The following is a 23,236-nucleotide window of genomic DNA, read 5'->3' as shown; positions in this document are numbered from 1 at the left end:
AGGGTTGGCGGCGCGATGCGGCAGCGATGTCGTCTGGCAACGGTCTTGGCCTGGGGCCTGCCTCGGCCTCGCCTCCCCGGCAGTCATCAGCAGGCTTCTCCGCCGGCCTCCTGGCCGCGCTGCGATGCGGCACACCTCAAATCTCACCCTCCTCGGGCTCTGCAGGCGCAGGCACATGGCAAGCGAAATCCAGGCAGGCGGTCAGGACTAGGGTCAGCAGCTGAGCAGCCACGCCGGCAGCTGGCTCAAGCTGAAGCTGGCGGTCCTGGTAAAGCGGCCAGCCGGGCCGGCCGGCCAGTCGTGGCCAAACCAGGGTGCTCACCCTTTGCCCGTTCGGAGCGGGTGCGGCTGCGGGAGCGGCTGCGGGAACGGTCCTTGTGCTTGCGGTCCTTGTGCTTCTTGCTGCGCCGCTCATCGTCGTCGGAGCGGTCGTCGTGCCTGCGAGCAGTTGCGGGGCAGGATGGAGGTATTGAGGCGAGCGCGAGGCTGAGGGTTTTGGGCTTGAAGAGCAAAAGGGAGGATGGAGGGAGAGGAGGAGATGAGGGGATGTGGCGGGGCTATGCATCCCAGCCGCCCATGCGCTGCCATCAGCGCAGCGGGGCGGGCGGCTGGGTCTTCGGCGCCCGCTTGCTGTGCCCACGTTGGAAACGAGCGGCGGCCGCTGGGAGGGATCCGCAGCCCCATCGTGCATGGGGTGGTGCTTACAATACACACAAGGGGCCAAGACAGGTGGCAGGCCCAGGCCGTGCCATGCAGCTGCTGCAGCCTCTCCTGGCCACACCCTTGCTAACCCCTGGCCAGCGCCCTGTTACCAGGACCACCGTCCCTCAGCCCCACCTGCTCTTCTTCTCCTTCTTGTGCTTCTTCTTCTTGTCCCGCCGATCCCCCTCCTCCTCGCCGCCGCTCGTGCCGCCGTCCTCTCGCCCGCGCTTGCGCTCGGCACGCTCCGCCTCCTTGGCCTGCGGAGGCAGACGGGGCAGGGGTCAGCTGAGACGGGCAGACACTGGCTGGGCGTGGCGCCAGTCATGGAGGGCTGAAGGGTGCTGGTTCCACCCTGGCAGCTACGCACTGCTGCCTCCCTTGCCCTTCAGGACGAGACAGCAGCCCCTTCTCGCCAAACCTTGTCCCTTCCCTGGGCAACCGTTGAGCCCCTTCCTAAACTCCATACATGTATCTGGCCGCCGCACAGCCGCACGATCGCCCCCGCCTCTGCTGGACATGCACAGACAGACGGACCATCACTCCCGCCTTAAGCTGCGCTGGAAACCCACCTTGAGCTTCTCCACGTGCTCCTCAAACGCCGCCCGCCGCTCCTCCTCGCCCTCCAGTGCCCGCCACTCGGGCTCGCCGCCGCACAGCTCCGCCGCCGCCTCCCAGGTCGTGTCGTGCTTGATGCCCCGCATGTGCTTCAGCATGTAAGCAAAGTCCTCCCTGGCGCGGCGCAGCTGCAGGTGGACAGGCGCAGGGGGGCAGGACGCGGACTCAGCATGGCCAGATGCAGGGGTGGGTACAGGTGGGTGGGCACGCAGGCAGCGCGGGCGAGGCAAAGAGCGTGTGGGCTATGCCGCGCTCCTGGCCCGATCAGCCGTCTTGTCGGGCAGCCCGGCCGTCTTGTTAGCCAAAAGCCTGCGCAGCCAGCATGTGCAGCGGACCTCCCGCACACCCCACACATCACCATCGCCACACCACAAACGCACCCCCACCAGCCAGCCCTCCGCAACCCTAAACCAATCTGAAGAAACACCCAACAACAGCGGCAGTGCCCGCCCACCTTCTTCTCCGCCTTGTAGGCCTCCTCCTTGGCCCGCCCCACCAGCTCATCATGGTACAGCTTGCTGCGGTACGGGTGGGCGGTACCGGCAGCGCGTGCAGCGCATCAGGCGTGGGCACGTGGCAGGCGGCCAGTGTTTCCAAGCGCAGGAACCAGGAGCCAGGAGCCAGGAGCCGGAGAGACCCTTGACAATCAGAGGGAAGGAGCAGCCGCTACCGGGCACAACACCCAGCAAAACACAGGCCCCATGCCGGCGCCGCAAAGCCACCCTGCCGGCCGCCGGCCCGCCAGTCCCCAGCTCACATGGTGGCGTCGGTCACGCCCGCCAGCGTGCCTCCCTCGCCCCGCTGCGGCGCCAGCGCCTCGCGGAAAGCCTCCAGCTGGCTGTCGGCGCCCACCTGCGGGGGCGGGCACGGAGGCAGAGGCTGGGTGCGAGGCATACCCTAGCCATAGCCTAGCCATAGCCATATGGCATGGAGCCCGATGGATGCTCCCCTGCCGCACGCCTGCCCCAGCAAGCAACCCCTTTTCTTGTCACAACGCTGGGACGGCGCATCAGCGGCACCAAACAGCTGCTGCTAGCACGTCACTGCCAGTGGTGGTGGCAGCAGTAGTAGCAAGCGGCCCCACCTCCAGGCCCAGCTCCTTGGCCGCCGCCTTGACCGCCTCCCGCTGCTTGCCATACTCCGCCTCCATCTCCTCCAGCACATCCTGCGGAAGAAAGAACAGAGGAAAAGAAAGAAGGGAAGCGCAGAAAAGGAGGGGCATGGGTCAGCCAGCAGGCCAGCAGGGAGCACCAGCATGGAGGGCACAGCCCGGCCAGCACGCGTTCGGTGGTGGTCGCTGCCATGCGAGGCACCGCAGGCTGCCGTCGAGGGGCCCTCCCCGGCTGGCGAGAGGCGCCCCTCACCAGGAAGAGCTCCTTGGGGCGGGAGCCAGAGGCGTTGCGCTCAACGGCCTTATAGCTCTCCTCCTCACTCACAATGGGAACATACTCCTGCAGAGCGGCACCAGTGGGGCGGCCTCGGCGGTTGCGGTGGCGGGCGTGGCTGAGCTGGCAGCGTGGCTGAGCTGGTGGTGTGGCTGATCTGGCGGTGTGGCAGGCTTGCGTGGCGGGCTGATGCTGCTGCCAGTGTTCGTCACACTGTGGGGCTGCCCGTCTTTTCCCTGCTGGCAAGCAGCCACTGCCGCCCGCCCTGCACCTTCCAGCGCGTCAGGGCGTTGATGATACCCTCCTCGCGGTGCTTGGCCAGCAGGGCGCGGAAGGCGTCCCTGCGGGGAGTCGTGGCATGCACAGCGTGCAGAGCAGCCTTGGAGGAAAGCTTGGCAACTGAATATCTACAAAAACAAAGCGTATACCCGCCGCTCCCAGCAGCAGTCGTATCACAGGAGCCCCCAGGCCTGCACAGCAGCAGCTGCCCGCGCCCGCGCCCCGCACCTGGCCAGCCGCTCCTGCCGCCGCCGCTCCTCCTTCTCCTTCTCCCGCTCCTCGCGGTGCACCCGCTCCAGCTCCCTGCGGCAGGCAGGCGGCGGGAAGGGCCGCGCTCCTACTCAGCAAAGCCCCTGAGCCCGGGCACCATGCAATGCCGCCCCTGCTTGCAACCGCCAATACAGATGAGCAGCCTAACGACAGGGGCAGCGGAGCGTGTATGGCGGTACCGCCTACGGTACCTGATGTACTCCTCAAACACCTCCAGCCGGTCCAGCTTGTCCAGCGCCTCAAACTCGGGCTCGCCTACGGTATCACCGGCAGAACCACAATCAAGCAGCGCCAAACCGGCAGCATAGCTGCCCCACCAGCAACGCAACAGCGGAGGAGTAGGCGCAGACGACCTCCCCGCCCGCCCGCCTGTCGGTGCATGGCAGCAGTGCAGCGCAGTGCCGTGCAGACACTGGGTGCAGCCCAGGCCCAGTGCCTGCTGCCTGGCGGAAGCCGGCCAGGAAGCTGCCCTGCCCCACGGCACCGCGGCCTCACCCGCCAGCCGGTCCTGCGCCTTGCGCCAGGCGGTGTCGTGCCTGACGTGCTTGGATCGCTCCAAAAGCTCCCGGAAGGCGCCCCGCCGCCGCTTCGTCTCCGCCCGCCGCGCCTCCTTCTCCTGCGCTCGCGCACCCAGGGCAAGCCAGCGCACCCAGGCATGTGAGGCACCCCAGGCATGTGAGCCACGCAGGGAGATGGCGCGGCCTGGCCGGCAGCCTCCCTTGCGGCGCGCACCCGGCCTGGCTGGGCGGCAGGCAGCGGAGCGATACGCAGCGGCACGGCGTGCGCAGGGTCCAGCCCGCAGCCGCCAAACCACGCGCCCCACCTGCTTCTCCTTCTCGTCCACCCAATCCTCAAACAGCTCCTCCCGCTCCTTGCCGGCATCCACAGCCTGCAGGGGCAGGCCAGGCGTGCAGGTGCTGAGCCCGGCGCCGCGGCGGGTGGCGCGGAGCGGCGGCAGCACGTGGCAACACTCGCGCCGCGGGCTGCGCCGCTCCCACCCGGCTTCCACCCAGCTTCCACCCAGCTCCCACCTGCCAGCGCGCATCCAGTTCCAGCAGGTCGCGGGCGCGGCTGAACTTGGGGCGGTGCCCCGCCGTCACTTCCAGCTCCTTGCACTCATCCAGCATCGCATAGAAGCCCTCCTTGGCCTGGGGAGGGGCAGAGGGAGGGAGCAGGCGGGGCAGGCGGCGTGCGCGGCGCAGGGTGGGGCACGAGAGGGAGAGCCGGGGTGGAGAGGCAGAGGGATGGCACGAAGTGGGGGCTGGCAGCAGCCCCGCCTGCTGCCGCTCCTGCGGCACTGCACCACGCCTCCCGTGCTACGCCGCCGGCTTGCAGCCTCCTTCTGCCATCCCCACAGCCTCCCCAGCTGCCCGGCACACTTGGTCCACCGCCCGCCGCGCGCCGCCGCCCGCGTGCGCACCTGCATGCGCCGCTGCCGCGCCTCCTCCGCCTCCTCCTTCTTCCGCTGCTGCACATACTCGTTGTAGGCAGTCTTCTTCTCGCCCAGCGTCTTGAGGGCGCCATACCTGCGGTACAGATGGGCAGTACACCAACCCAGTGGGCACGGCGGCGGCAGAGCGGCGTGTGCTGCGAGCCGCAGCCGTGGCGCCGGGCAGCGCAGGCGGCCCGATCTGGCAGTGGCACCCAGCTCGCAGCTGCACCACCACCACAACAACCACTCCCCGTTCTTTCCACCCGTCCTCTCCACCCCAAAATCGCCCTGCCCACCCCACCTGCGGTCCTGCACAATCAGGCGCATCGATTCGTCCCAGCTCATGCCGCTGCTGATCCCCGCCTCTGTCAACAGCTGCTTGAACGCGTCCTTGGCCTCGGCGGTGGTTGCGTAGTGTGGCGTGGGACCCGTCTGCACCCAGTTGGCCGCAGCCGCGGGGCCGGCCGCCGCCGCGCCTGCCAGCTTGACAACCTGCAGGCAGAGAGGAGCGCGTGTGAGTGAGCAGGGCTCAGGCGTGTGCGTGTGTGTGTGTTGGTAGGAAGGCTGCACTTGCTTCCAAAGGCTGCACAGCATAGGAAAGCTCACAGCACAGAGAGCCAATGATCCAGGCCCTGCCACCCAGCCGCAGCAGCGCACCTGTGCCGCCGGGCCCGGCTTGGCCGCCGCGGCCGCGGCGGGCGCGGCGGCGGGCGCCGCCGACGGCGCCGCCGCGGCGGGCGGCAGGCCCAGCGCCGCCCGCATCTCATCGGGCATCTGCCAGCGGCTCTCCTTGGTGAGTCTGTTGTGGTAGTACTTTCTTCCATCAGGCGCCGTGTGCTCACGCCACGCGCTGGCCGCCGCAGAGGGCGCCGGCGCGGCGCCGCCGCCGGCCGCCGCCGCGCGCTCCTGCAGGCGCGGCACCAGCGACGGCATCAGCAGGCTACCTCGGTGCCGCCGCCGTAGCGCGCGTGCTGCGGCCGGGCCCACAGCGTCGGCGGAAGCGCAGCAGCAGCAGCAGCACAGCACAGCACAGCACAGCACAGCACAGCGCAGCACACCTGCGGCGTCTTCAGCTCCTCGGGCTTCTCCCAGCTGCTCTGCTTGGTGCGGTTGTTGTAATAGTACTTTCTTCCATCGGGCGCCGTGTGCTCCGTCCAGTCTGGCTTGGGCACGCCCGGCGCCGCCGCCGGAGGCCCGCCGGCAAAGCCGCCGGGGCGCGGCCCGCCCGGGAAGGCGCCGGGCGAGGGGCCGCCGCCATAGGGGCTGCCAGCGGGAGGCCCCGCCGCTGCGCGAGCCGGCGGCCCAGCAGCCGCGCGAGACGCGGCGAGGCGCGCGGCCGCAGCCGCGGCGGCTGCGCCTGGGGAGCCAGGAGCGGCGGCACCGGGGTGCTGCAGGGCAGGCAGGCAGGTAGTGCGTGGCACGCCTCAGCATGCATGCTTCTGCAGGATGGCATGCTGCCAATGCAACTGAATAAGCCAACACGCGCTTCCTCTCGAGGCCCTCCAACAGGAACACTGCCGCCTCCTGCTCTGCCGCTACTCACCGCCGCCGGCGCTACCGCCGCGGGTGCTCCTGGGGCTGCTGCGGCCACCGCGCCGCCTGCAGCAGCGCAAATGGGCAGAATCTGTGAAGACTGAGGCACGGGACAGCGGCGATTGCCGCCTGGCAGCGCACATGTTCAGGAGAGCCCGCCACCTCCCCCTACCTTGCCGCATCCAGGCCGGCAACACGGCATCCCTGCCGCGTCCCGCCATGGCTTGCTGCCTGCTGCTGCCGAGGTCTCTAGGTGAATGTCAGAGAGGGTGCAGGCATGCACGGGCCTGAATTCCGAGCGATCCGCGCTTCCTGGTCCGCTGTGCTTCTGCACAGTCCCCGATCACCCAGCCGCTTGGCATGGCGCTGTGCGGCGGCTTTCTTTTCGGGCTGCCGCCCTTCACTCACCCTCTGAGGACCCCATCGCATTCCGTTACAGTGCACGCATTTCTCGGGATAGTTTCGTGGGTGCCAAAAGATATTTGTGCCTGGAGTTGGCCCCACCCGATCACCTGCTCCTCGCTCAGTCTGCCCTGCGACCTGATTTTAGGCTGTATATCAGCTGCATGCATTATCAGTCCGTGTGATCACAGCAGCAGGTGACTAGGCCCGAGGATAAATGCCCAAAAGGTGAGCGGCGGCGACTGCAGGCGACGCTTCGGCTGCAAGGCCAGCCCAAGAAGCCTGCCTCGCAACCTCCGCCTGTGCTGTTTACTGCCTGTCGCCGCAGGAAGAATGCTGCCAAGCGGCAGCAAGCCGCAGCCGCAGCCGCGGACGCCACCCCTGCCGCGGGCACCGCCGCCGCGGCTGCCGGTGGTTCCACACCGGCGGCAGCAGAGGAGCCCCAGGCATCGCAGCGCCGACAAGCAGAGGCCGCGGAGGATGCCGCATCAGATGCGGAGCAGGAAGAGGCGGCAGCATCAGCATCAGCGGGGGCACGGCTGCAAGGCGCGGCAGTGGTGGCCGCCTTGCTGCTCCTTGTGTACAGCCACCATGCGGCGGTGCGGCTGCTGTCCCCACAGACGGGAGAGTGGCTTGCGGCCTCATTCTGCAGCCTGGCGCTCTTCGCTGTCGCCGCCGTGGCTGCTGTGGCGGGGCACACCACAGAACAGATGATGGCTGCGCTGCGCACCGTCGCGGCGCGGCAGGCCGGCGGCGGCAGTGCGAGCGGCGGCAGCGTGGCGGCTGCGGCCGGCTGGGCTGGCGCGGCCCTCGCGGCGCTGCTGCTGGCAGCGCGCTGGCGTGGAGGCTCGCTGATAGGCCTCGCTGGTAGCTGGCTGCTGGCCCCGGGGCTTGCAGACGACTCCACTCTGCGCATCAGCGATGCCGAGCTGACTCTGCGATGCATGGCGCTGGCGGCAGCCACCTGCGGCCCGCTCTTCGCCTCGCTGGCCTTTGCGGCGGGGGCAGGTGCCTGCGCCGCCACCCGGGCCGACCTCTCCTCCCGGCGCCGCCTGCTGCTGCTGCTGCTGCTGCTGACGGGCGCAGCGGGCGCGGCGATGGTGCGAGGCCTCCCGCCCGGGCTGGTGCCGCCTCGGCCCGCGGGCACGCTGCCCGCTGCCATTGCAGTGGCAGCGGCGGCAGTGACTGCGGCCCTCCTGCCCAGCGCCTTTCCAGACCCTCCTGAGGATCAGGCTGCTGCCGCTGGCGGTCCCCGGCAGCACAAGCACAAGGGGCGGTGCGCCGCTGGCACCAGCCAGCGCAGCCGCAGGCAGGCGGGGCTCAGTTGGCGGCACGGAGCTGCTGCCATGGCGGCGGTGGCGGCGGCAGCCGCGGGGCAGCTGGCGCTGGGCCGCCCCTGCGCGGCGCCCCGGGAGGTGGAGGGCGGGCGGTACCGCGTGCTGTGGCAGTGCGAAGCGGCAGCTGGCGGGCAGCTGGCGGTGATTGAGGGCACATAAAAAGAGAAGTACAGGCGACCCGGGGGGGGGGGGGGGGGAGGGTGCCTTCTCTGCTGGCCGGCAGCAGGCAAAGGCAGCAGGCAGGGCGGCAGGCAGTGCACGTGCCTTGGCCAGCACCAGCACTGCCGCTGCCGCCGGCGCTGACGTCGGTACCGCCTGCAATGCAGGTACCGCCTGCTGCGCATGGACCACAGCGTGCTGGGTGGCGAGTACATGGCGCCCGCTGACGTGGCGGGACAGACCAGTGAGTTTCGCCTGCGCAGCATTGATACGATTCAAGCGCTGGCAATCACCCTCGGGTGCTTCCTCGCCTCCCTCCCGACTGCGCTCGCTGCCTCGCTGCCTCGCCGCTTTCGGTCCCCACCACACCGCACCACCTCGCACGCGCAAGCCACACCTACCAGCCCCACCTGCCCCACCGCCTGCCCTGGCCCTGCAGTCTACACAGCCTTCTACCTGCAGCAGGCGGCAGTGCTGCTGCGCCCCAACGGCACCCGCTCGCTGCACGTCGGCCTGGGCGTGGGCACAGCCGTCAAGGGCATGCAGCGGCTGGGCGTGGCGGCAGGTGGGGGCCTGCTGCCGCGCCTGCTGCCACTCCTGGCGTTGCTGGCTGCTGCAGGCGATGCTGAGGTGTCGCTTCACGTGCCGGCATGCTCTGGCCAAGCACCAGGCGCGCTGCTGCCGGCCACACCTGACTTGCTGCTGAGGACGTTACCTACCCTCGTTCCTGCGACACGGTACCGGCGCAGATTCCATGGAGCTTCACCCCGAGGTCCTGCAAGCCGCCGCCAGCTTCTTTGCCCTGCGGCCCGGCCTGCACGGCGGGCGGGCGCTGGTGGGGGATGCTGCGCAGCTGGTGCCGCGGCTGCGCCTGGAGGGAGGCGCGGGTCGGTACGACTACATCCTCCACGACGTGTTCAGGTGACGACCTTCCCCTCTGTTCCACCTTTCCTGCCTTCCCACCTTTCCTTTCTTGCCGGCTGCCACACGGGAGCACCAGGTGGATGGCAGCATCGCTGCCGCCCAGCTCCGCCCAGCTTCCCCATCCCCCGCTGCCCTTCCTGCTTCACGACCCCCCTTCCTGCTTCACGACCGCCCCTGCCCCTGCCCCTGCCCTGCCCGCAGCGGCGGCGGCGCGGCGGGCGCGCTGATGGTGCCCCCCTTCTACCGCCAGCTCAGCCGCCTGCTGGCGCCAGGTGGCGTGGCCGCCGTCAACTTCTACGGCGGCAAGGGGCAGGGCCTCAAGCAGGCCTGGTGCCGCCTGCGCCTGGTCTTCGACTCAGGTGGGGCCTCGGGGTGGGTGGTGAGCGAGTGTGGTGGTGTACGAATGCCCCTCTTAGAGAGGGGCAGCATGCGCAGCACAGCACAGCACATCCTGCCGCAGTCTGCAGCAGGCTGCAGCTCTGGCCGCGGGCTCACGTGACCTGCCGCAGCTGGGCGGGCCGGAGCCGGCCGCCCTTGCGCTGCGGGCAGCCTCACCTCTGGCTTCAGACCCTGCGCCCAGCATACTTGCCGCTGCCGCTGCCGCCGCACCCCCCCCTTCCCGCGGCCGCAGTGCGCGCTTTCTCAGATGTGGAGCGGGCACGTGTGCGCAACCACGTGTTGTTTGCCTCGCGCGCCGACTTGGGCGCCGTCAACCTGACCTGGGCGGTACAGGCGGTACAACAGGCGGCACAACAGGCGGCGGGCGACAGCGGGGCGGCAGAGGCGGTGGACCCGCTGCAGCTGCGGGTGTGGGCTGCCCTGCCTGGCCAGGAAGTGAAGCTGATGTATGACCGACAGCGGTGCCAGCAGATGCTGGCCTGGCACGACGGGCTGCCAGCAGGGCGGCCCGGCGGCGGCGGCAGCCAGCCACGGGGCCAGCCGCGCGGCCAGCCGCGCGGCCAGCCGCCGCGGCTGTGGCGGGCGGCCAAGGAGGCCCGGGAGCGGCACGCCCTGGCCACCGCACACTGGGTGGTGGCGCGCACCCAGTTTGCAGACTCGCTCTGGCTGTCGTGAGGCGGCGGCTGGCAACAGCTGAGGCGGCAACTGGCAACAGCTGGACACAGGCCGCCCATGCTTGTGCTTGCGCCACCCGCCGAGGCTCTGAGTGTGCCTTGTTACAATCAATGTGATTGCAATGGCAAACAGCAAAAGGTACTAGGGTGTAGAAAAAACTGCGGTTGGCTTATTCAGGTCAACAGGCCGGCCTGTGGGCAGGCACGGCACGCCAGGCGAAGAGGTGGATGGAGGTGCAGGGGGAGGGGGTAGGGACAAGATCGGCAGCAATCGGGGCTCAGGGGGTTGTCACGGTACGTCACGGGTCGTCGGCAGGTGGGCGAGGGGCAGGCAGCGGGGGCCATCCAGGCCCGTGGCTGGCTGCGAGCCGGCCCCGGTGCCGGGTCTGCGCGTGCTCAGCGGCGGGCAGGCGCGGGCGCGCCCGCCACGACGGCGCCCTCGGAGGCCGGGGCGGGCGAGGGCGCCCCGGCGCCGCCACCGGAGTGCACCACCGCGCAAGTGGCCAGAAACTCAGAGCCCATGATGCCCACGGGCTCGGGATCTGCGTTGAAGGCGCCGGTCAGCTCGGACAGGCACTGCTCGCTGAGCTGCACAGGGCAAGCACGGGTGTTCGTGTGAGCATGCGCGCTTGTGTGTGCAGGCGAGCGTGTGTGTGTGCACGCGAGCGTCGGGCTGCTATGCGTGGCGCAGGCGCTGTGCCTTGCTCCGCCCCAGCCCCAGATCCAGCCCCAGGCACAGCCCCAGGCACAGCCCCAGGCACAGCCCCAGGCACAGCCCCAGGCACAGCCCCAGGCACAGCCCCAGGCACAGCCCCAGGCGCCCACTCACGGTGTAGAAGGTCGCCGCGCAGGCCGGCTCGCAGTCGACGACGATGTCGGTGGCGCCGCTTTCCAGCTGCTCCAGGCCTGCCAGCACGCTGGGGCACAGGTCGAGGTCGAAAGTACCCCCCGTGACAGAGGCGTCGGTCAGGCAGGTGACGGTGCCCAGGGCCTGCGGGCGAGCAAGGGGGAGAGCAGGTCGGTATGGCGGCGTGCAAGGCGGGCGGCGGGAGCGGCGGCGGTGGCAGGGAAGGCTCCTACGCCGCTTGCACGCCCACAGTACCCCTTTCGAGCGCTTCGTTCACGCCTAATTTGCGCAGGGAGCGCGCCTGATGGGGATCAGGGAGGCAGCAGCAGGTTGCATGCCGGGCTGACTGCCAATGTGCGTCTCAACTCGCCTTCTTGAGGAAAGGAGCATATTTCGGGTCGGTGAGGAAGGATTGCAGGTCCACAGCAGAGGCGGAGCCCAGAACCGCCAGCAGGCAGAGGAGAGCGAGAGAGCGCGCCATGTTGAGCCCAACCCCAAGTGGAACTGCGCCCACAGACAGTCGAGAGGGTGTAAGAGGGCAGTGGGTCGCAGATGACGCAACCGCAGCGTGCCCCGCTGCTCAGGACTTCGGAAGCCAAATCTGTCCGTGCTTTGAGTGCTGCGCTCAAAGGCGTCCGCGGCCCGATTACGTTTGGGTTTGTGTTCCAACACTATTTAGCCCACAGCCACAATTGTGGGGTGTTCTGCCGCTGTCGATTCGCTACCCAGAGCCTGCCGCCTTGCCTCACGCCGGCACCAGCCCCGCAACCCAGCGCCTTACCAACCCTGAGCTCTCCACTACCAAACGCCTAAGAACTTCCACAAACATCCATTTCAGGTGCGTGAGCTGCCGCCGACGTCCTTCGCCCCTTTGGCGGCCGCTTTTCGGCACCCTGTCGGAGCGTCTGCAGCCCTCCCGGCGCCGCGGGAGGCAGCCCACAAACGCGGCGGCGGCTTGTGTTTGACAAGCGCAAGGTAGCGGCGGGTTTGGCGGCTCGGCCAGCCCCAGCTCCCGCCGCCGCCTGCAAGGCCGCCACCTGGCGGCCGGCTGCGCACATTCCTAGCCCTGCTCGCCGCCGTATTGCAGGAGTCTTGCATCGCCGCCCCAGACCCCAAACACAACCGCGATGTCGGTCCCCCTGAAGCAGCGCGTGCGCCAGGACTGGCACAAGATCGCCTTTGCCGGCTCCTTCTTCGTGGCGGCCTGTGCCACCATCACCGTCTGCGGCGGCCTGGCCGCCCTCACCAACTACTGCCTGGTCAACCAACCACTGGGCCTGGGCGCCGGCTTCGACCTGAACCCGGTGAGCTGGGCCGTGTGGATGTGGACGGCAGTCGTGTGCGGGCGGGCCAGCGGCACAGCCGCGGCCGCGTGCCGCGCCTCAACCCTTGAATCGCCTCCTGCCCTTCTCCCTGCCATCCCTCACCCTGCCGTCCCTCACCCAGCCAGCCAGCCACCCACACCCAGCACATGCCTCCTCACCCGCCTGCCTGCCCTCCCACCTGCCTGTGCCCGCCACCCCCACTCCCCGTACCTGCCTGCAGCCCATGACCGTCTTTTCCACAGAGGTGATGAGAATCCAGCGGGCCATCGTATCCACAGACACAGGCGCCTTCGACTGCGGCCGCTTCTTCCGGTTCGACTGGACGCTGTGGGCGCTGCAGGTGGGCGGGTGGAGGCGTGGGTGGGCCCGCGGGGTGCTCAGGGCTGCTCCGCTCTGGCGTTTCTGTCGGCCGCTGGGCCATCTCTGGCCGAGCTCTTGCGCAGTCTGCCTCTGGCTTGCGCTTGCGCGCACTCAGCCGACCCGACCCGACCCGACCCCGACCCCTTGTGCCTGGCGCAGGTGGTGTTCCTGCTCATCGTGGGCATCAGCTGGTACCGCGGTACCATCCACCGCTACCAGGTGTGTGCAATGCGCGCATGTGCGTGTGTGTGTGTGTGCATGCGGGCTTGTGTGCGCCATGCCGCGATCAGCTGCCGCCGCCTGCCCACCCCTCCACCGCTGCCCCACCCCTGCCCCGCCCGCGCACCCCGCCGCGACTGAGCCCTCTCCCGCTGCCCCTTTGCGCCGCCTGCTCTTCCTCTTCCGCAGGCGGGCCACTGGGCGCTGGGCGCCGCCGTGACTGCCTGGCACATGTACAAGATCAATTACATCATGGACATGGACTACTGGACCACGGGTACGTTTTGTGTGTGTGTGTGTGTGTGTGCATGTTTTCGTGTGTGACATTGAGGGTGTGGGTTTGGAAAGGGCCTGTGCACGGCGCGCATGTGCGGGCGTGTGGCAAGCCCCTCAGCCAGGCGCCCGCCCTGCCCAACCCCATCCCACCCCTCCCCACCTCGCCCCCCGGCTGCCCCCCCGCCCCCTGCCGCAGGCCAGCTGCACACCAACGGCATCATCACCGCCGGCGGCCTGCTCTTCTGCTGCATCGGCAACTACTGCATGTTCTTTGCGGGCGGGCCGTACGCCGAGTATGAGCGCTCGCGCCTCAACAACATGAGCGGCGTGGACATGGCCCAGCCCAGCGCCGCAGCCCTCAAGGCGGGCAGCTTCTCGGGCACCAGCGAGGAGGTGTGAGGCGCTCTGACCGGCCGCAGGCACAGGCGCGCAACACCGGCCTGTGGCGGCGGGCTGGCACAGGCGCGGCCTCCCATGCAGAGGCGCAGCCTGGTGCCGGGGCAGCCGTGTGCGGGCGCCTGCACTGCATTAGGCAGGGGCCAGTCCCCTTTTCAATCCCAACCCCAAACCCAACAGACTGAAAGCAAAGTTTTTGGCTTGGCTGGGTGCCAGCTATCCTGCACCAGCTGTCCCCCCATTTCTCCCTTTTTTTCCGGAGCGCTGCGGGGACCCATTTTTTCAGCCGTCTCTCCCTTCGTCTGCTAAACCCCAATGGAACGGCATCGTGTGCCAATAGTGCCAATAGTGTGCCGAGCGCTGTGTTGCACGCCCTTCAATAATCTCCTTTTCCAATTCAGCCCAAGCTAAGCGGACATGCCGAACCGCTGCGCTGGCCCTTCTCCAATCATTGAAGTGTCCCCTTGCCCCCCGCTACTACCACTTGGCAAGCATCCTCAACAGTACCTGCTTTCCCAATCAGTACTACCTGCCTTGCTCCTTGCTGCTGCTGTCGGCGGGACAGTTGATGGCACCTCCAGTTGTAAGCGCTCACATGGCAGCGGATGGAGTACAATCCACCGTGGTGCGGCAGAGGGAGGGAGAGGGGCAGTCGATCAAAGGGAGTGTCTAATGGGTACAGCAGGGGCAAAGCCAACAGCAATAAGCACGGAGGGAGAAGAATAGGCCTGGCAGGCAGTGAGGCGGGTCGGTCTGTCAAGTCATGGAGGTGAGTGTCATGCGACGCCGGCTGGGAGCTGGCTGGAATGGTGGGCTCTAGCCGGCTAAAATCGGACCAGAGCCATCTGCAGCAGCGAGGCAAGGGGCAGCTGCCACGCCCAGGGCCTGCCTCCGCATGTGGGCAGCCGCCGCTTGACGCCATCAGGCCACCACACCGCAGGTGTAATCTCCCCCGGCGCTCAACACAGAAAAGCGGATGTCGGTTGCTACTGGTACTGCAGCGGTACTGTTGGCCACCTCATACGGCGGTACCCCCAGCTGCCCCTCGTTGTTCAGCCCTGCGGAGCAGTAGCAGCACACGTGCCCGGTCGGGGGTGTGCATGGCAGCAGCGGCTGGACGCTGCGGCAGCTCAGCACGGCTGGGCGTGGCTGCCTCGCAGCGGCGCGCAGCATGGGAGGCAGCAGCAGCAGCAGCGTGAGCAGCAGCAGGCGCACCCCAGCACAGCGCGGCGCCTTCCAGCGTCAAGCCACAAGCATGGAAGTAAAAGCCCGAGCCGCCGACGGTGATGGTTGTGAAGCTTGCCGGCGAGGGGACTGGGGTGGGCTGCTCCGAAAACACTGTCTCGGGGTAGCCCTGCGCATCAATGTAGCTGCCCACCACGCCTGCAGGGCAGAGCGGCCGGGCACAGGTCAGATCAACACAGCCAGCACAGCACAGCGCAGCACAGCACAGCGTGTGGCCATGGTGGACAAGCGTGCACACCGCGGCGACCGCGGCCCGCCGGCCGCTGTCGAGCATGCCGCCGCCCTGGCCGCTCGGCCGGTCGCCCAGCCACCCTCGCCGCGCGGGCGCAGCGGGCGCTAGCTGCTTTAAACACTGCTGCCGTGGGGGCGCCTCACCTGCACACCCGGCCTGCCCCTGCAGGGTGACGCCGCACATGGAGCTGCCGCGGGCCGCCAGCGAGGCGATCTGGTCGGCGCCCACAATCCGCGGCTGCGGCGGCAGCAGCTCCGACTGGCTGGCATCCGTGTAGCCCCCCCAGCACGCCACAGAGGCGTTGATGAGCGTGCCGCAGGAGACGGTGTCGGCGGCGGCCAGCGAGACGAATGCCAGGGAGGGGTCGGCGATGGCGATGGGGGTGAGGGAGGTGGCCACGTCAGCGCTATCCACCCCCAGCTGGTTGGCGGAGTTGGAGCCTGCGGTGGGGTGGAGGGGGAGAGAGAGAGAGTGTGCGTTAGAGAAAGGAGTGTGTTCCTGTGGTGCGTGCGTCTGTGTGTCAGTGAGTGTAGCCAGCGGAGCAGGCGGGGGGGATCTACGGGTGGAAGGGGAAGGGGCACGCCTGGCACCAGCAGGCACCAGCTGGGGCCAGGCGGCCCCTGCAAAGCGGCTGTGCACACCCCGTTCCTCTCCGTTGCCACCCGTCAGCAGGGGCCCCAAGCCCTCCACACATGCCGCCCCACACACCATCGCCCCAGCCCGCACCCACCCCAGCAGGCTGCGGAGCCGTTGAAGAGCACGCCGCACACATGGTCGGACCCAGCCACCAGCTCGACAAACTGGAGACCGCCGCCCACCACCAGCGGCGTGGGGCGCGCCTCACTGCCGCCCGGCCCGCTCCACAGCTGGCAGTCGCCCATGCGGCCTGCGGTGCGGCGGCGGGGCAGCAGGCAGCGGGTGCCTGGGGAAGCCATACGCAGCACAGCATCGCTGCACCGCTGCGCACACACATCGTCGCCGCCACTGGAGCCGCCACCCGCCGCGCCCACCCACCGAAGCATGCCGCCGAGAAGTTGGCCAGCAGGCCGCAGGCAAAGGTGGCTCCTGTGGCCAGCTTTGTGAAGGGGCCCTCAAAGGGCAGCTCAGTGGGCGGCAGGTAATTGGGGTCATCAGGAAGCATGGGGGTGGTGCTGCCTGCAGCGGGGCAGGCGGCAAGGGAGGGGATTGGGCGGCCGGTTCACCTAGCGACAGCCAACACGGGTGCGGTGCTGCCCTCGGTTCAATGCCTTCTCAGAGGAGAGGCCTGGGAGAGGAGCGCCGCAGGCGGGGCCTGGGGAGAGCCAGCAGCTGCACCCACCAAAGCAGGCGATGGTGCCGCGGCTGGTCAGCCCGCACACGTAGTTGTCCTCAGCGCTGATGGTGGAGAACACAAGGGAGGACCCAAGAGGCGTGGGCACTGATGCATTAGCCACTACTGCCGCCGCCGTCGCTGCGTCGCTGCTGCCGTCATCTTCGGGGTATGAGGCGCTGGGGGCGGGGGCCAAGCCGCCGTAGCCGTCGTCGGCGGTGGAGGCGGCGAGGGCGGCGGCGGGTTGTTCGGCGGGCGCGGGGCCCCAAGCGTGGCGGCTGCCCCAGCATGCCACGGCCCCGGGGGTTGCCAGACGCTGCACGCAGGCCGTGTCCCCGGGGGCGCACAGCTCGACTGGCTCGGCGGGCGCAGGCTGAGGGGCGGGCACGAGCGGGCTGGCGCCGGCTGCCGCTACCACCGCGGCGGGGGCTGGCATCGCCGGCGGCGCAGCTGGGCCGGCCTCCTGGCCGGCTGCTGCAGCGGCATGGGGGCCCCATAGGGCCGACAGGCAGTTTGATCAGCAGGGGAGGCCCAGCTGGGGTGGGGCGTCAGGTGGTGCGGCGCGCCAGACGGCGGCAGCTGGCGGTGGCGGCGGGCAAAGGCGCGCACCGCAGCACGAGGCCAGCACCAGCGCCAGCGAGAGGACAGCTAGCCGCGGTGGTCTGCTTCGAAACATGGCGCGTGGGCAGACTGGCGCGGTCTCAAAATCAAAAATGAAGCCACATGACCTGGGGGGCCTGCCGCCGCTGTAAATGAGCAAGCAAGATCTCAGAGCACTGCACACTGCGCTCAACGCATTGTTTCGATAGGATGCAGCTGCCGCCCATCAGCTCCACGTCACTGGGCGCCAAAACACATAATTTTCTGAGAAAACACCCAAGACGCCCCTGGTGATAGATTATTATGCTGCGACTTACTGTATAACAACGTTTTAGCGTAAAAAGTCAATCCGGTATCTCGCCCCGGGGCGTAACGTCAGGTGCAGCGTACCTGTACGTAGAGACACGCAGCTTGCGGCAGTTTGTTGTGGAGCCAAACGCCTTTCAGCGTGTCAATTGTGAATAGGCTCTGTCGGGTGACACAGAGCCGCCGAGCGTGCTCTGTGTCCCTCGCAATCCACCATTGTGTCCAAACTTGGCCCGGACAGCTCTCCAAACTCGCACATCAGCAGTCACAGCCGTCAGGAAGCGGCGGCGGGCGTGCCAGGGGGAGGTCCGCCTGCAGGCACCGCATCCTCGTCAGTGTCCCGTCCTGAGCACAACTCGCAACCGAAGCAGCTGTGCGAATGTCGGCTGCCAGTGGCCCCAACCTCCCGCAGATGAGTTCAGCGGGCGCCAGCAGCCCAGCCTGCGTCAGCGGCGGGGAACCCAGCGCAGGTGGCGGCATCTCTCGCGCCGCCCACTCCCACCGAGCCTGCCGCGCGCCTGGATGCCCCGGGGTTCTGCTCCCGGGCTTTCAGATGGTGAGGGGCCGACGGGGTGGATGGGCAGCTGAGAAATCCCGCACGCTGCATGCAACACCCTGTTGCCGTCACACCTGCCTGCCGGCTGCCGCACCCTGCTGCACCTGCCGCCTTGTACCGCTGCCATCCACCCCTGCCCATCTGCCTGCTCTGCCACGCCTATGAGGAGCCAAAACTTGACACCTCCTGCACACCTGAGCTGCAGAAATACCGGATCTGCGGCGGCTGCCTCACTGCTCCCCGCCTCGTCATCGACAGCCAGACCTGCCGCTTCTGCCAACAGGCGAGCACAGCACAGGCAAACGTGCATCCTGCTGCTGTGCATCCTGCTGCTGCCGCCCGCCGAGTCGCTGGCTGCCCATTTGCCTCGCCGAATGGACCGTGGAACCCACCAGCCACGATGCCTGCCCCCGCCTGCTGCCTCCAGTGCGCCCATTTCCACCCTGTGGACGCTTTCGACGAGGGCCGACGCAGCTGCCGGCACAGCCTGGAGCGGCACAGGCAGCGGCGCAGGGAACTGCTGCTGCGCCGGCAGAAGGAGCAGCAGCAGGCGGAGAAGGAGCAGCAGGAGGAGCCGCAGCAGCGGGTGGCGCCGAAGGAGCAGCGTCCCAGCAAAGTGGGGCAAACCAGGCAGCATCACAAGCCCGCAGCGCAGCAGCAGCAGGCGCCCGCTCCAGCCAGCCAGAAGCGGCAGCGTGCGCGGCAGCCAGCAAAGAGGCCGGTGAAGCGCGGCCGGGGGGGGGCAGTGCAGGCCGCAGCCCCGGCAGGGAACCCCCCAGCCCCCCCATCAGCAGACGAGTCTGAGTCACGCAGCTCGGACACCGAGCAGGCGTCCCAGCACCGGCAGCTGTGCTGCCAGGCCCAGCTGCCACTGGCCGTCCCTGGAGAGACTGCGGCGCCCGCCCCACAGCCCAATCCCCACCAGCCATCCCTTGGCCCAGCTGCAGCTGTGGGTTTGCCGCCGCTGCCGCTGGTGCCGGCTGGGGCGCCTGTGCTGCCAGAGGGAGGCGCTGCCGTGCTCAGCTTGCCAGCCTCGGCAGCGGCGCCGCCGGAAGCCGCCCGGCAGCTGCACATGGTTGAAGCGCCCCATGCCCTGGCAGGACCAGAGCTGGGCTGTTGCCGCCGCCTGGAGCCGGACACGCCGTCGCAGCTGGAGGCACCAGGGGAGCCACCACCCCAACTTGCTGCCACGTCGTCTGCAGCAGCAGCGGCGACGGCGGCGGCGACGATCTCGCAGGCGGCCTCGCTCCCGGCTGCGGCCTGCCTCGCCCCGCCTGCTGCTGCGCCGCTGGCAGTGCCCCCCCGCGGGCTGTCAGGGCAGGCGCCCGGCAGCTGGCAGCTGGCCGCCGCCTGCGACTTCTGGAGCCCGGCGCCGCTGCCGCCGCCGCCGCCGCTGCCGCAGCCAGGGCTGCACTTGGCCTGGGCCGCGCAGGGCGCCGTTCAGACCCACCACCTTCACAGCCCCACGGTGAGAGTCCAGCTGACATCCTCTGTGTGCAATGCAGGCAGCCTGCATAAAAAATCAGTGCACATGTAGTGCTGTTGGTGCCCGTCAGGGGCAGCGGGTCGGTGCGTTTGTCACGCCCATGCTGAGTCCCAATGCCGAGTTGGCTGCCTGCATTGGCCTGTGTTGCCCTGTAGGCCGCCTCAACCGATGTGCCCAGCACAGCAGACATCTTTGGTGCTGAATCCGGGCTGGGCCTGCTTGATGATCCCTGCACCTGCCCACCAGGTGCTGCCCAGTGGCATGCCCACGCCGACGCAGCGCTGTGGCGGGTGCCGCCGCTGCTGGCAGCAGCGCTGCCGCCAGTGCCGCCAGGACTGCCAGGGTCTGGGGCGGGCCCTGCCCCCCTTGCAGCCAGCTGGCAGTGGAGTGCTGCATAGCCCGGCCGCTGCATGTTTTCCTGTCGTGCATAATCCCGCCAACAAGCTGGCCCGCCCGCCTCGCAAGCTCTCGAGGAGCCATGCGCATCATCCGGCGGGCCACGCCTCACCTTGCATCATTGTTCTGCAGCCTGCGCTGCCCTTGCCTACCCCTGTTGCCCTGTCCTCCTCGCAATTGCTCGCTCCTTGAATGTTTCACCACTTCATAAATGATCGTTCGGATCACTGCAGTGTTTGCGCTGCGTTTTTCCGACCCAAGCGCCTGTGCCGCCACCCCTGGTGGGCCTCGTTGTGAGGGGCACACCTGCTGCCAGCACAGTGTGGCTAAACACCATTGCCCAAATTTTGTTGCTTCTTCTGATTTGAACCTAACCCAACATTCTTTATGAACAGGTTGCATATATTTCTGGCACGTCAGACGTTAGCCTGATGCTACGCGCACGTGCCGCGGACTCCTGAGCTCGGAGCTCAGCCCGAGGCTCCCACCCTTGATTAGGGCACACGAGGCGGCTATTGTAAAGCTGAAGCTCCAGGCAGAGCTAAAGTACTCCATTTGCCAAAGGAGCAGCTCTTGCTTGCTTGTGTGGGCTTACAGTCTGGTTTCAGCAAGAACAAGCTTGCAGCACAGACTTTGTTGTTCGAGCAAGGAGGGATGAAGCAGTAGAACTTGTGTGAGACACCACCTTCTCCCGGCGGCTGCTCCCGCCGCTGGCGCCGTCAGTGCCGCCCGGCGGCGACACCGCGGCCGCCGCCGCCAGGGTAGCGAGTATCCTGCCCGAACATGGGGTGTTGGGATCGATGGGCGTTGAAAGCGGTGTGTGAACCCTAGAAAACCCAGATGATGGCTCTCCACTTTGACGAATTCTCCTCGCAGGCCCGGTTTCCCAGGGCAGCTGGCCGGCAGCTAAAACAGACAACGAGAGGAGGGGCCAGTGTTCGTGTGCCGCCATCGTGGAGTATATTCCTGCGTAAAGCTCAGCGACAGCCACACCACAAAACTTCTGCAAGGCCAGGGCCGCCCAGCACCGAAGGGGAGGACGGAAGACAAGGGCGAGCGCCCTCATAGCCTCACTCTTCCCTCGCTGGAGCCCTGTTGTTGACTTTGCCATCCCACGGATCGTCTTCAGCAGGCTTGGGGCCGTGGGCCGCGGGCTTGGACGCAATTCCCTGCAAGTACCACAGGAGGTGAGCGCGAGAGAGCACCAGCTTGCACGCCAGGTGCCCCGCAAGGCGCGCCGAGCTTGGCCGCAGCGCTGGTGTGGAGGGCGCGGCCCTGGTGGCTCGGCCATATGGCGACCCCGTCGGGACATGCGCCGCTGACCGCCGCCTTATCACGCTCCAAACCCAGGCCTCTTTCGCTCCTTGTGCGCCCCCTGCTGCAGCCCAGGCATCACCTGTAGCATGAAAGCCGAGGCAAGCACCGCCAGCGGCGGCAGCAGCGAAACCGGCGTGGACGACGGCAGCAGCGCGGGCGCCACTGGCCAGCCGCTAGGCGCCCTCGACCGCTTCTCCTGCCGGGTGCCGGGCTGCAGCCGGGAGCTTAAAGTCGGCTTCCTCCAGGTGAGCCGGGAGCCCAGCTGGCAGGCAGGGGCAGCGCGGGCAGGGTCGGTCCAGGGCCAAGCCAGAGCGGGACACGGCGGGACACGGTCGATGCTGTGTCCCTTCAGGGGTCAACCGTCCCTCTGCAGCAGCGCCGTAGCGCAGCCAACTCCCCCGCCCATCCTGCCGCTGGCCGCCTGCCTGCCCCCGCCTGCTGCAGAGGTGCCGGTGCTGCGAGTTTCACTCCAGGGAGCCCCAGCTAGAGCTGCACGGAGTGACCAGCCGCTTCTGCCAGCAGGTGAGGACAGCTTTCCGCCACCGTGCTCGTCTGCTTCTTCTGCCGGCCGCTGCTTCTCAGCGTGCCCCGCCCTGCCCTGCCCCGCCCCGCCCTGCCCTGCCCTCACCCCGCCCTCCTGTACACCCTGCCCTGTGCAGTGCGGTTTCTTCCATGCGCTAGAGGAGTTCGATGCGCAGCGGCGCAGCTGCCGGCGCAGCCTGGAGCGGCACCGCGTGTGCCGCCGGCTGCGCCGCCAGCGGGCGGCGGAGCAGAAGGCGCGCGAGGCGGCGGCGGGCACGGTGGGCGATGCAGCCTGCCAGGCGGAGGGCGAGGACCAGAGCGGGGAGTCGCTGCCCACCCCGCAGCTGGAGGAGGAAGTGCCGGCTGCCGCCAAGGGCCGCTCCAAGCGCAGCCGGCGCAAGGGGCCGGCGGTGGTGGCGGCGGCGGTGGCTGCGGCTCAGCGGGCGGCTGCCCAGGACCAGCCCCAGGCCCAGCCCCGCCGCCACTCCCCGCAGCTGTCGGCTGGGGCTGAAGACAGCACGATGCAGGTGCCGCAGGTGCAGGCAGAGCCGGCGCAGCAGCAGCAGGGGTCGGGCAGCCAGCGCGGCTCCCGCAAGCGCTGGTCGGCGGCACTGGCTGCCTCGCCTGCAGCCTCGCCGCCAGACGTCGCCACCCTGCCGCTGCTGGCCCCACCCTGCGCCCTGCCCTCCGAGACCCCCTCCGTCGCCACCGTGGATGGACCAGAGGCGGAGGAGGCCTGGCAGCTGGGCTGCGGCCAGGCCGCCGCCGCAGCTGCCGCGGCGGCGGCACAGCTGGGGCCAGATGCAGCCCTGCCGCCGCCGCACTGGGCCGCCCGCGCGCTCGCGGCGGCGGACGTGGCGCAGCAGGCAGCCCCGGCGGCGGCGCAGCCCTGCCTGCCGCCGCCGGCGCCCGGCGCCCGCCTGCCGGCCCTGCTCTTCTCCGATCCGTGGGTGACGTGCGCCCTGCCGCCGCCGCCGCCGCTGCCGCTGGTGGAGGAGGCGATGGCGATTCTGCGAGCGCCCACGGTGAGCCTGGTTGGGGGCAGTCAGCGGTACAGTCAGCGGTACAGTCAGCGGTACAGCCAGCAGTACAGCCAGCTGCGCTTGTGGAGGCCCGCGGGCTGCCTGCCCCCGGCGCAGGCGCAGATGCACACCACACACACGCGCCTGACCCTCGCCCCGCCCCGGCCCCCTGCCCCCGTGCCTGCGCAGCCCGTGTTCAACGATGTGCCCTCTCATGCGGAGATGCTGGAGATTAACGCAGAGCTGGGGCTGCTGGACATCATCGGCCACCCGCCCCACCCCGGCCACTCCGCCACTGGCGCCACCCCCGCCTGGCTGCGCCTGCACTGGGCGCTGCAGCAGCAGCAGCAGGAGCGGGAGCAGCGTGCCGTGTGGCTCACTGCCCAGCAGCATTGAGGGGCCGTACCCTTGCACCAAGGGGCTGGCTGGCTCCCCTCAGATAGCCCGCAGCCCTGATGGCCCGCGCCTCCCCCCAGGTGGCCACTCCGGCCAGCCCGGCCGGCGCAACACAAGCTCCAGAGCGGCTGGGTGGCGGGCATGGCCCACCCCGCCAGCTGCTGCTGCCTCACCATGCCTCGCTCGTTCTTTGCCAAGTAACGGGCTCAACACATCTCTCCGTTGTCATACTGCGGCTGTGCTGCTCAAGATTGTGTGTGCGATGCCGGAGGGCGCACGTGCTGCCCCACCGTGACGCCGAGCCCCCTGCCGCTC

The 23,236-nt window shown here is 68.8% G+C and overlaps 6 protein-coding genes across 6 annotated transcripts; 3 read left to right on the top strand and 3 right to left on the bottom strand.

Moving 5' to 3' along the window:
• Positions 1–136: 136 nt before the first annotated feature.
• Positions 137–6,437, bottom strand: CHLNCDRAFT_136322 (hypothetical protein; the record flags this gene model as incomplete). The annotated part of the gene is made up of 20 exons (XM_005845669.1): positions 137–159; positions 323–438; positions 838–959; positions 1,272–1,445; positions 1,772–1,835; positions 2,075–2,169; positions 2,402–2,482; positions 2,682–2,768; positions 2,974–3,043; positions 3,210–3,284; positions 3,443–3,506; positions 3,747–3,867; positions 4,075–4,140; positions 4,283–4,399; positions 4,672–4,777; positions 4,985–5,175; positions 5,341–5,589; positions 5,742–6,071; positions 6,227–6,282; positions 6,389–6,437. The coding sequence occupies 20 exons, from the start codon at positions 6,435–6,437 to the stop codon at positions 137–139; spliced, it is 2,256 nt and encodes a 751-aa protein (XP_005845731.1).
• A 398-nt stretch (positions 6,438–6,835) lies between these two features.
• Positions 6,836–10,112, top strand: CHLNCDRAFT_53515 (hypothetical protein; the record flags this gene model as incomplete). The annotated part of the gene is made up of 7 exons (XM_005845777.1): positions 6,836–6,846; positions 6,947–8,065; positions 8,282–8,358; positions 8,554–8,679; positions 8,864–9,035; positions 9,240–9,397; positions 9,670–10,112. 7 exons carry the CDS (start codon positions 6,836–6,838, stop codon positions 10,110–10,112), a joined length of 2,106 nt encoding a protein of 701 aa, XP_005845839.1.
• An 89-nt stretch (positions 10,113–10,201) lies between these two features.
• On the bottom strand, positions 10,202–11,456 carry CHLNCDRAFT_58427 (expressed protein). The gene is made up of 3 exons (XM_005845668.1): positions 11,329–11,456; positions 10,941–11,102; positions 10,202–10,699 (listed from the first exon to the last, which is right to left on the bottom strand). The coding sequence occupies exons 1-3, from the start codon at positions 11,437–11,439 to the stop codon at positions 10,508–10,510; spliced, it is 465 nt and encodes a 154-aa protein (XP_005845730.1). The 5' UTR covers positions 11,440–11,456; the 3' UTR covers positions 10,202–10,507.
• Positions 11,457–12,085: 629 nt separating this feature from the next.
• CHLNCDRAFT_58426 (expressed protein) lies at positions 12,086–14,135 on the top strand (the record flags this gene model as incomplete). Its single annotated transcript, XM_005845776.1, has 5 exons — positions 12,086–12,262; positions 12,504–12,623; positions 12,803–12,862; positions 13,052–13,139; positions 13,335–14,135. 5 exons carry the CDS (start codon positions 12,086–12,088, stop codon positions 13,535–13,537), a joined length of 648 nt encoding a protein of 215 aa, XP_005845838.1. The 3' UTR covers positions 13,538–14,135.
• A 320-nt stretch (positions 14,136–14,455) lies between these two features.
• On the bottom strand, positions 14,456–16,756 carry CHLNCDRAFT_53512 (hypothetical protein; the record flags this gene model as incomplete). Its single annotated transcript, XM_005845667.1, has 6 exons — positions 14,456–14,592; positions 14,750–14,917; positions 15,155–15,451; positions 15,742–15,897; positions 16,026–16,166; positions 16,330–16,756. The coding sequence occupies 6 exons, from the start codon at positions 16,754–16,756 to the stop codon at positions 14,456–14,458; spliced, it is 1,326 nt and encodes a 441-aa protein (XP_005845729.1).
• Positions 16,757–18,182: 1,426 nt separating this feature from the next.
• On the top strand, positions 18,183–22,921 carry CHLNCDRAFT_136317 (hypothetical protein; the record flags this gene model as incomplete). Its single annotated transcript, XM_005845775.1, has 7 exons — positions 18,183–18,477; positions 18,985–19,250; positions 19,424–19,611; positions 21,049–21,226; positions 21,426–21,503; positions 21,641–22,528; positions 22,715–22,921. The coding sequence occupies 7 exons, from the start codon at positions 18,183–18,185 to the stop codon at positions 22,919–22,921; spliced, it is 2,100 nt and encodes a 699-aa protein (XP_005845837.1).
• Between the last annotated feature and the right edge of the window lie 315 nt (positions 22,922–23,236).

This window comes from Chlorella variabilis, assembly GCF_000147415.1.
Source record: "Chlorella variabilis unplaced genomic scaffold CHLNCscaffold_16, whole genome shotgun sequence".
Lineage (NCBI taxonomy): Eukaryota > Viridiplantae > Chlorophyta > Trebouxiophyceae > Chlorellales > Chlorellaceae > Chlorella > Chlorella variabilis.
This window is presented reverse-complemented; position numbering and strand designations above follow the sequence as displayed.